Source organism: Hydra viridissima, unplaced genomic scaffold (genome assembly GCF_058129835.1).
Source record: "Hydra viridissima isolate aposymbiotic clone 2 unplaced genomic scaffold, HvirCarnegie_v1 scaffold_13, whole genome shotgun sequence".
NCBI lineage: Eukaryota > Metazoa > Cnidaria > Hydrozoa > Anthoathecata > Hydridae > Hydra > Hydra viridissima.
In genome coordinates this window covers 9143974-9155298 of record NW_028324312.1, presented here as the reverse complement: position 1 = coordinate 9155298, position 11325 = coordinate 9143974, and the positions used below count along the sequence as shown (strand labels likewise).

At 31.7% G+C, this 11325-nt stretch overlaps 1 protein-coding gene across 2 annotated transcripts; it reads right to left on the bottom strand.

Moving 5' to 3' along the window:
- Positions 1 to 586: 586 nt before the first annotated feature.
- Positions 587 to 11076, bottom strand: LOC149880347 (uncharacterized). 2 transcript variants are annotated; one of them, XM_090070888.1, is made up of 2 exons: positions 10353 to 11076; positions 587 to 2822 (listed from the first exon to the last, which is right to left on the bottom strand). In XM_090070888.1, the coding sequence occupies exon 2, from the start codon at positions 2783 to 2785 to the stop codon at positions 1028 to 1030; it is 1758 nt and encodes a 585-aa protein (XP_089927014.1). In that variant the 5' UTR covers positions 2786 to 2822; positions 10353 to 11076; the 3' UTR covers positions 587 to 1027. The 2 variants fall into 2 exon arrangements, with proteins under 2 accessions (XP_089927014.1, XP_089927015.1); XM_090070889.1 differs by having other exon boundaries at positions 587 to 2833; positions 10353 to 10905.
- Positions 11077 to 11325: the final 249 nt, after the last annotated feature.

Sequence of the window (11325 nt, the reverse complement as noted above, 5' to 3'; positions counted from 1 at the left end):
TAATAATTTATAGAATTTAATCCAAATTTTTACATAAATTTTTAAATATTTACTTAAAAACGACGATTTACAACTGAGACTTTGAAGTCTCAGTTATAAATAGTAATACGTCATTTTTAAGTAAATGTTAATATTTCAGTAAGTAATTACTTACTGAAACATTAAAATTAATATTAATTACTGAAATGTTCATCATTTTTAAGTAAATATCGGTTTTTTAATCTTTTTCTGCCAGTTTTATGCGAAAAAAATTATGCTCAGAGTGACTTTAAACAAAAGAAAAACAGAGCAAGTTTTGTCTTCCTGATGATATACCGTGATGGTGACATTTTTACCCTGGCATGTGGAAATTTCGAACAAAATCTTATAAATCACGTACAAAAAAGCTTTTTCGAAACTCTTTTACGAAAAACTTTTACGAAACTTAAAAATTCTTTATAAAAGCGCTTGACTAAGAACGCCCATATTTAACAAAGCGGGTTAATAAGCCTCTTCGCAGTCTAGCACCGTCTTTTTTTATTTCCTTTTCATGCTTAATTTTGACTGATTACAAAAAACATGAATTAGTGAAGAATGAAGCTGACAAACTTTGTCAAAAGAGATTAATCAAGTTAACATTTAACTACAATCAAACAAAAATTCAAATTTTTATTTAATATCAATAAACTATAACGAAGAGTAACAGAAACATCAAAAAGCACCAACAATGGATCGACATAGAATCTTGAATTCTCAAAAAAGCATTAAAACGCATTTAAAAAAGAAACCACTAGTGCGGTAATAAAAAATGTCAATAACACAAAAAATAAAAGAATCAAAAGCATAGCAAAAAACAATATAAAAAAAACTTAAAATTGGAAAACATGCGTCGAAAATGCATCAAAACAAGAATCAAAAGTCAAAATACAAAATCAATAAAAAAAAGTCTCTGCATCTGTAAAGATTATCGAAAACATCAATAAAAAAAAAGTACCATAATACGAAAAAAGTTTTTCTTTAATGTGAGTTGATGTAAGCAGTTGAGCCGTTAATCATCGCCTTGTGTGATTAAATCAAAGCATATTTCGAGCCCTTTTTCTGAAGACATGATAGCTTGCACTTCATCGTCACCACCGATACTAGTTATAGCGTTAGTTAGCTCAACCAAACGAGATGTAGAAGCTGCACCATAGGATTTGACAAACGCTTGCAAAAAGACTACGTCATTGAGCAGAGGGTTGGCATAACTAACGTCAGCTACGGATTGTACAACGCAGGACCTCATTAATTGTGACGATGAAAAAATCTCTTCGGGAACCTCAGAAGCATTTTGAAATTTATTATGAAAAGCTTTATCAATAGCCATTCCCAAATGAGCAAATGCTCCTAGCTTCTCTAAATCATTTTTAATCTTATCCTCGTTTTCACTCTTTAACTTGTCAATTGTTTTTTGATATGTAGAAAATTTTCTATTAAATTCATCTTCTATTGCAGCAACGCGTAAAGCTGCTTCCTGCTCATTTATTTCTCCTTGTTTCTCAGTGATTTTGATGAGCACGCTTTCTAGATTTTTTATGACAACCACTGCAATTTTTTCTATTTTCAAGCGAAACTCCTCGCTTTCCTTTAGTTTTAGTATGTCATCGATATGTTGAATAATGGTTGCTTTGTTCATTAAGTTGAGCACGGCTATTGCTTTTCCAGCTCCTTCTTTGTCGATGACTTGCAGTTTTACTAACATTTGCGTAAGCGTTTCTCCTTCGTTTGCGACAATTGTTTGGATCCCCCCAAGTTTTCTCTGTATCTCGTTTTTAACTAGCTCAAGTGTTTCCTTATCTGCGCTCGCAACTTCATTTTCAAAACAACGAGAAATGTTTCTGTACTTTTCCTCTAAACCATTCAAAAGCACGTCAATATCAGACATGCCAGCTAGAAGAAGCTTCTGCCGTAACAAAAATGTCTGCGACTTCTCCGACACGCTTGGGGAAACGTTACGCAGAAACTCATTAAGCAAAGGTGTGGCACTCTTGATTGCATCTTCAATACCAGCATTAAGTCTTTCAACGCCCAAATCTAACACTGCTCTTCTAAAAACACCGATACGTTCTGGACATTCGATTAGACTACTTACAATGGACCTACAGTTCTTGTCAACATTACTTGCAGATTTCAAAATTTTCTCTGTTAGAAGCTCGCATAAAAATTCGATGTTAACAGTATCTCCATCGCAGTCAGACGGAGTTTTGTTAAAAATAAGTACAAGACTTTGAAACGCTGACGATATATTCTCGTTGAATATGCGCGTGACGGATTCAAGCAAACTTACGAACGAAGACACGTTGTCATTATATAAGTCTGAGAAGTCAGTAACTAAAACAATTTTTGCGGATTTAACTCCTCTCAACAAAGTCTTGATATAAAAAGAGTTCGTAATATCTTGGATTTCCCCTCTAGAGTCGCTAAAACCTGGTGCGTCCCACAAAATTAATCCATTTATACAGCTTTGGTTTTCTACAACCCACTTAGTCGGCAATGTTGTCTGAGAAGTTGACTCAATTCCAATCTCCGGACCAAGGGTTTGACCTTCCTTTTTCACAAGAAATATTTTTCCAAACTTCTGTTTGACAGCTACTAGCCTGTTACCAATTAAAAAGTTAATGATCGTGCTCTTACCAGACTTTGTAGTACCTAGAACGACAATGATGTCTTCGTATTTTACTTTTGCTTTTAAATGGGCATCTGCGTCCAAAATTGCATTTTCAATTTGCTGAACTACCTCGATTTCCGGTTTTATGGCTGATTGCATTATTGGTAACTGCTGCAGCTTAGAATTTATTTCAAATCTAAAGGAAAGCTGAATACTTAGTTTATAAGTAAAAAGTTAATGAACATATTTTTCTTAGATATACCCGAGCTAACGCAATACGTTCAAGAAACGTTCGTAGAACGTTAGAAACGGTCGGGCACGTTCGAAGAACATTTCTACCGTTCTTCGGGCACGTTCGAAGAACGTTTTTACTGTTCTTCGAACGTACTCGAACGTTTTGTGTTAGCTGAGACATTACTATTAAGATAAATCGCTCTACTAGGGCAGCATCAAAAAGTTAGAGAAGTATCGGAATGATTGTATCGCCGCTAAAGACTGACACAAATAACAGCAAGCTGGCGCTAGTTAACTTTTGAATGTAACTTTTGTATATAGCTATTTAGACAGTCTAGATAATCCCACCCCAAAATACTCAGCTGCTTTTAGGTAAAATAGTAGCTTTAGAGAAGTCTTTTAATTTTTAATTGAAATTGTGTGTGGGAAAATCTTCAATAAAATCGTATGTCCCTCTTTAAAAGAAGTATTTTTAACTTCTGGGCCCCTTTTTAAAAAGTAATTGAATTTCACTAAAACTCATCAACATTTTTCGTTATGATAGAAATAAAAATGATCATTCTGACTTTTTTCTAAAAAACCATCGAGGCGTCATTCGGTTAGTTTTCCATATTCATTTTATTGTTTGCTTGTGAAGAATATCTCAAAAAATAAATACTAAATTGCGCAACTTAAAAAGAAAAAAAAAAACCCAGATTAAATTGCATATGATCTCGAAAAGACTCTTTTTTGAGAGTCTCGATCATTCCAACATTTTTTTAATAAAACTGTGTAAAATTAAAAAAATCCTTTTTTTGTACTTTTATCTAAAGCATAATAACTCCTTACACGCGTTGACATACGCACTTAAAGCATGTTTATAGCCATTACATTTGAATGATATGACCGATATATCATGCCAATATTATCAATCCATAACAGAGGTTTTTAATCGAAGCATTCATTTAAAATGCCTAGACATGCAAAAAAAACATGGTGATTTTGTTAAAAAATTTTGCATTTGCTGCTTCAGGAAAGGCAAGGATTTAAGACCAATAAATAATGCTAAAAAAACTTATTTAAATCTAAATAAAAAGAAAAATGACTACTCAAACCTTATCAAAACTATATTCTGGAAAAATTATTCAGCGGATAACCCGACCTTCCTACCATGCTTTGCTCAAAATGTAGAAAAAGGCTTGCAGGGACTGATCCTTACTTCAATATGCGACCGTGTTATGACGGTAATTATAACTTTATTGCTGTTTAATTTACTTCAGTTAAAATGCAGTTTTGCTGTTTTAGTTATACATATGCTATAAAAATTTACATATGCTATAAAAATTTAGGCCGGAATACCAGAGTTACTAGAGGGAGAAAATGTGATTGTTTTATTTGTGAAAATGGGCGCGAATCAAAAATGGAAAAAATATTGGCCCCTATGGTTGAATGTGTGTCGGGAAAACTTGTTTATCAAGACGCTGAAGACGTTTCAAATAAACCCTCAGAAGTACTAATTTTTCAAGATTGCTATGCCCAAGTGGGAGAAGAAATTCCACGTCCCTGTACGAAATAAGAAAGAAAAAAGGATTTGACTGCCTTTACAAAATCAACATCCCCAACAACGCAAGGAAAAGTTTTGTCCAAATCTAACAAAGATTTCAGCACAAATGACTCAGGGAACACCTCAGCTTTGAAAACTTTTGGTCCGAAGCAGCTCACTGTCTTTTTCGGAATGACTGAGGTTAAGAAACCTTTCTTTTCTGTAGATAAATTGAACAAACTTCAATTAAAACTACATTCCAGGTAAGTTTTTGTTGCTAAAAAATACTTTTAAAAATAAACTTGTTATGAGTTTAAAACCAATTTTTGTAATCACTTCATTATGATTTTTAAGTAATCGCAACAGGATTGAAGTTGCACGATTTCTGAGAAGTGAGGCAGGACGGAAAAGTGTGGAATCTGGTTTCAATATTAAACTGATTGAGAACAACGAAATGATTGGAAAATTATTCAATTGGGATAAACTCCTATTGCTATTAGAATTAAATGAAAGCGAAGAGGTAAGTAAACTATTACCAAAAAAAAAATATTTATATAGCTAGATTGCAATTTGTATCATTCATTTTGATTTTTTATGGAGGTTTGTTTGTCGAAAAAGATACTACTATTGTGTATTGCAATGACATTGAAGAGCTTGTAGCGATGGTACTTCATCACAGAAGTCAAGGAACAAATGATATCAAATTATGTGTAGATGGAGGGATTTTAGGGTTATTGACAGTGTAACTTTAAGGCTAGGATTCCTTAAAGTTACACTGTAAATAACCCTAAAACTGGAGTTAAAAAATAATAAAATTCCAGAAAAACTGAGCAAGTGTGACGGATACGCATGCAAAGATTTTAAAGATTCAAGCGTCCATAAAACTATTATATTGGTCATTTTGCCTTCATTGAACGAAAAATACTATAGCATGTGGTTAATTTTGGATATGCTAAATATTTTATCTTTTGATTACACAATATCTGAAGATCTAAAGGATTTGCTTCAAATGGTTGAAAAACAAACTGCAACATCAGAGCACCCTTGTCCGTAATGCATGACGTCATCTCCTGACTTTCAAAAAGCTGATCACTGTACTATAGAATCTTTGTGTAGATTGTAAGACCAGTGGATGGCTGATGGTGCATGTTGATGGTGAAATGTTGTTAATCCCCTGTTTTTTCAAGAGTCTAGTCTTGGAGTTTCCGCTATCAAATATGTTAAGGTACTTAGAGATTTTGTAAAAATAGTCCATGGTTGTTTTGGAAAATCATTTAGCTCCACATATGTCAAAGATATAGAGGAGTTCTCTACGAGCTATAGATATTTAAGGGCTACAATTCCTTTGAAGATACACATAGTTGAGCAGCATGTTATCAAATTCATCGACATGAAAGGTTACTGGACCGAACAAGCTCTCAAATCCATTCATTAGGATTTCAATCAGTTTTGGCGAAAAGTTGGAAGAGCACAGCCCAAACTATATAGAGGCGCTAAAAAGCGCGGTTGTTGCTTACAACTACAAGCACTTTTAAAACAGCTCTCTATTTTCAGGAATATTGTTTGTAAAAAGTAAAATACTAAACCTCTTATGGACAATCTTTGATGACTATGAAATGTAATGACTTTGACCTTAATGACTTTTGTATGACTTTGAAATGTAAAATATCAATCATAACCTAACCATAAAGACTAGAATTTTTTTTTTTTTACCGTAGTAAATAATTGTAGCAAACCTTTCTCGACCCCTGAAACCCCTCCTCTAGGGTATGGTTCCTAAAAACACTTTTCAATTTTTTGCTTGCTTTATATTAAAAAAAAGATCAAAATTCATCAACAGATTTCAAATTATATCAAAAAAAAATATTTTGGGGTAACTTTAAGCTTTGCATGGTTATAAGTCTTAAACGAAAAGAGATTTTTTGATGAAATTTTGATCTAGCTTATGATAAAACAAAAAAAATTTTTTTACGATTAAAGGAGACGTAGTTCTAGGAAGGGGGGGCAATTAGGGGGCGGGGCGGGGTTGGTTTGGCTCCAAATACCCTAGTTTTTTGCAAGTCATCCTCATTCCACACCAGTATCAACATACTAGAAATTTGAGTATGCCCCACGCCTCTTAGTTACCTATCTTGAACAACAAAATTCCTGGGCACTCCCCTAAAATATGTGATTTCTCCCTAGGCCCCCACTAAAAAATGTTTTCGTTTACATTTATTGAATGAGGAAATGTTTTCTGATATTAATAAAAAAAAAATATTCTAGGGATGTTTTGCAAGGTCTTAGAGTAAATTCATATGCACCGTGCTCCATTAATTTCATTTCGTTATAACACTTTCGTTATAATACTTTAAAATGATAATCCTAAGGCTGATGGAAACCAGCTCGTTCAAAATGGAAGCGTTTTTAAAAAATGGCGAATATTAGGGTTTTTAGTAGGATTTTTAAAAACTTTGACTTCGAATTAGAGCACTTTCCATTGATTTTCAGGTCTATGTTTTTATATTTTTCTAAATCAGCATAAAATTATTTATCATAATCAATCATAAAAAAAAAGTAAATAAATAAAAAAAAAAGGGGTGGGGGGTGGGGGGGTGGGGAGAAACTTCAGCAGTGCCCATTTTTTATTTGACCTATTTTTAATGATTAATTAAATACAATAAAGTTATGATCCTATAATAGCATCAAAATATTTATTGTATAAATTAAAAATGGCTTCAAGAATTGAAAGAAGAAAATGTCGTAATCAACTTGATATTTTTGTTTCAAGATTAAAAGGTAATACAACAATATAAATAGGTAGCTAATAATCTTGATAGTTTTAAAGTACTAAGGTAATGTTATAAAGTAATTATACTATTTTGTGTGTTTTATCTCATCCTATTTACGGACTGTCAGACAAGTATCTGGCTGCTTTTTTTTTATTTAAATTTTTGTAACTTTTTTTAAAAATTTTTGGTCAATTAAATTTATTTTAGGAGAATCTTCAAGTTATATGACGCAGGTTGAGCCTGCTATAGAAGAGGAGAATGTTAAAGTTGGTGAAGGTAACTTTGATAGAAGTGCGCCTACAAATTCTGATGATGCGGCAGGATTATATGACTAAATGGAGCATGAAAGCAATAAATGTAAATTAGGATTTCCTTTGTTTAATCTAAATTATTAATTTTTGACACTATTACTCACTAAATATGCACTACAAAAAAGATTGCTGTCAGTTTTTTTTAATAAGTGTACTTAGTCAAACTAATTGAACAAACTCATACATTGCTGTACCTTACAGTGCTCAAAGGCCTATTTAAAAAAAATTTTTTTTTTTTCAGGTGAAGTTCCATTAAGAGAAAGTTATGAAAGTAAAGAAGAATCCAAGTGTCATTTTTCATCTCCTCACATAAAGCTGTTATATTTCCGTTTGAGTTTTAGTGAAAGTTCGAATGTCTCAGTCTCCACTCCCACATGTAAGTTACTAACATTATCAAAATTCTTTAATGTGATTTTGTTCATACATAATTGTATGTTATCAGTTGCTAAATTTGATCATTAAAGTAAATATAATTTAATAATATCATTTTTATTTAATTCTAGTCGGATTACATGAGAACATCTCTTAATTTATCTGATGTAAGTAAAAGTTATTTTTCTGCTGTTTGTTGTGATGAGATGATTTATTTGTTCTTATATGAATGTGTTTTGCTGCTACATTTTTTCTTTTTTTTTTTTTTTTTTTTTAAAGGTTCCCAATTTTCAACTACCTATATCACCCATCCAAAATTGTAAGTTTTTGAAAATTGGGATCTAGTTATTTATTTTTGGTACACAAAAGTTTGATTGAGAATTTTTTAATGATTTCTTATAGGTTTCAAGCTTAATGATTACTTATAAGTTTCCGCTGTCAGATATTCAGTCAACTGTATGCTGTAAACTAATTATTGTTCATGTATAGGTTTTCTCCTAGTCTTAACTGCATTTATAGTAATAATATTTATATTTGGGTATGTAAGGCCACCATGCTCTAAAACCTTTGGATATAAATAATGATGAAATTTGATATGAATCTCAGGGTCCATATGTAGGAGTAAATATGGCCCTAGGAGTACATATAAAATATGTACTAGCATGCATTACTTATCAAATTAAATTAGAAATATACTTTTATATTAGCTAAGTATTAGTTTTATAATGGTACAAAACTGCTAAAAAGACTTTTTTCAAGGGGTAGTAGTAAATTGTGTAAGTTACATAACTATTGAAAATAATATTTGTTGTCATTTTAGTTAAGTCCCTGTGATTCCTCTAATTCAAGTTTACCGCGTATGCATAATAGTATGCTTGGTGTTTACAGCTGGCTTAAAGTTGAACCATTTACTATAAAGGTTTGAATGTTTTGTATTACTAGGACTAAGCAGTTATTTAATAAAAAATTTTTGGAATATAATATAAAATGAATGGCAGTAGTATTACATCTTAGCTAGTATAATGATTATTGTGATTATTATAACAGGACAGTTTCTTATGAGTGCGTATATTCTTCGTGAACTGAATACAGTCCATTCTAATTTGACCAATCTTGAGCAGCGACAGGGAAGATTAGAGGCACGTGTTGCTAGTGATCCTGTTGATCAGAATGTTTGTCATATGCAAAAACCTATCTTTATTTCTCTGCAGCAATGTTCTGAGATTGAAAAACACTCAAATATGGTAAGTTTTTATCAATTTATGATTATATAGCCTTGATGTTTTACCCATGGCAAGGGAATATAGTATGAATGATTTTATTTAAGTTCTTAACTTTTCTTTTTTTAGTTAACAAAATGAAGTGTGAAGGAGGGTTGACTGTCTATGAGCACATTTCATGGGTGCTTAAGAAATTTCTGGTGCATGACTTACAGCAGAAGATCAATAGGCCTGGAACATATGTGAAGCAGAGGTTTTTTGATAGCCTGGAAAATCAGCTCAAAAGTTAGTGTAATATACATCTACTGTGAAAAATTATACAAATATGAAATTTTATTGTCAATGGGACTATATCAAACAATAAAATCTCTAATACATGTGAATACATATAATTAGATGTAGCTATAGTAATTGATTATATAATTATAGATTTAAATTAATAATTATTTACATATTTTTTCTCTTCTTTTATAAGTATTTAAATAGTTATTGCTTCAATTCTTTACTTATTCCCTGCCACCACGTCTAAAGAGATAGAATTGAAAGTAGCACGGTTTTTTAATAATGCCAGAGATCACTCTGGTGATTGCCTGCGGCGCTGCAAGAAAAAGACACTTGAAGTTTCGATTGAGGAAGAGAGTAAAAACGAAGACAATGAAGAAAATGAAGACGACAGTGAAAACGAAGATCCTCAACAAAAAAAGCGAAAAACTTAGAAATAACTTTTATAACTAAAGATATCATGTAATGATGATTTATATAAATATTATTACATAAACAATGTTTGACTATTAAATATTACTAGTTTAAAAAAACAACCACGTTTTACTAGTTATACAGGATGAGTAGTAAAGCGTGTGTTTTTTTTTCGCCGCATTAGGGCTAGCCTTTAGCCTGAAATTTGGCGCGGACATTTTCGTAAAGTTTATTTAAGGCGGGTAATACATCTGCAAATGTTGGTAAAAATGAAAACCTAACCAATGGTGGCTAGTTTTATTTCATTTTCTCAGAACACAGAAAACTTGATATTTGTTAAAACACAAAGTTCTTGAAACCCATATATTTTCAACCTTTTGTAAGGAGGATTCTAATTCACTTATTAATTAATTTAATGTTCTAAGTTCATTAATGCTTTTGATAATTCATGGCTGTAATTTTTTAATGCAGCTATTAGTTAACTTTATGCTATAATTTCTTTTATGCACTTACTAACTAATATAAGGCTTTAGTCATTAAAATAGTTTTAGATAACTTTAAATTAAAAAAAAACACGATTTTGAAACAATCAAAACTTACCAATTTTTGGATGCTCGCTGCTCTTCTTTTTTCCCATAAAAAATCGAATTACAAATTCTTATTCAACTTCAAAATGAAAATTTGAAATTTCTGAAAAGTATTTCTAAAAATAGTACAAAGCAGTTTGCATTCTTCACATGTGTTTGTTTATTCAATCAAACAGTTAAAAAATCCCCCATACCCATGCGCCGATGTAAATAAAGGTGAGACGAGAATTATTTTTTCTGAGTTCTAAGAAAACTGTCTGAGTGCTAATAAAATAGGCCAATCATGAGCTTAGGCTTCGTGAGTGGACAAAGTTTTACATTGAATTCTTGTCTTTGTTGATAAGAATCTTTACTTCATTAGCATGTTTAAAATCTTTTTGGGTAACAGAGTTTTATTAGAAACGATTGAAAATGAAGCCACTTTTTGAGAATAAGAAAACTGAGCATAAAACTGTTGATTCGTGGGGATACTTTATATAAGCTATTGAAAAGGATTGCTCAGTCATCCGCGCCCCCTGCCATTTTTTATCTGCCGTAGGCAGATTTATTTCAGAACCCACATTCACCACAGGGATACTAACTTTGCATTTTGATTCATAGAAAAGTTTGTATTAGAACACTTTTGCTAATTCAAAATTTAAGTATGACAATATCTCTTTTACGTTTCTAACTTTACAAGTTACAACCCGAGAAAAAAACCCGCCTAATCCTGTTAAGTACTTAGTAAGTTTCCTACTAAAACTTAGTAAGTTCCTGACGAGTATTTACTTGGATTTTAGTAGGATTAGTAAGTTTTAGTAGGAAACTTTGTAGGGTTATTTCAAAACTCTTTTGTCACTTTGTAGGATTAGCAAGTTTAAGTAAACTAAAACTTGCTAATCCTACTAAGTTTCCTACTAAAACTTGCTTATCCATATAAAATATATAAATAATATCCTTCAAAAGACAAGAAGACGTCATGCTTTTTATTCTTGTAAAATAGTGTC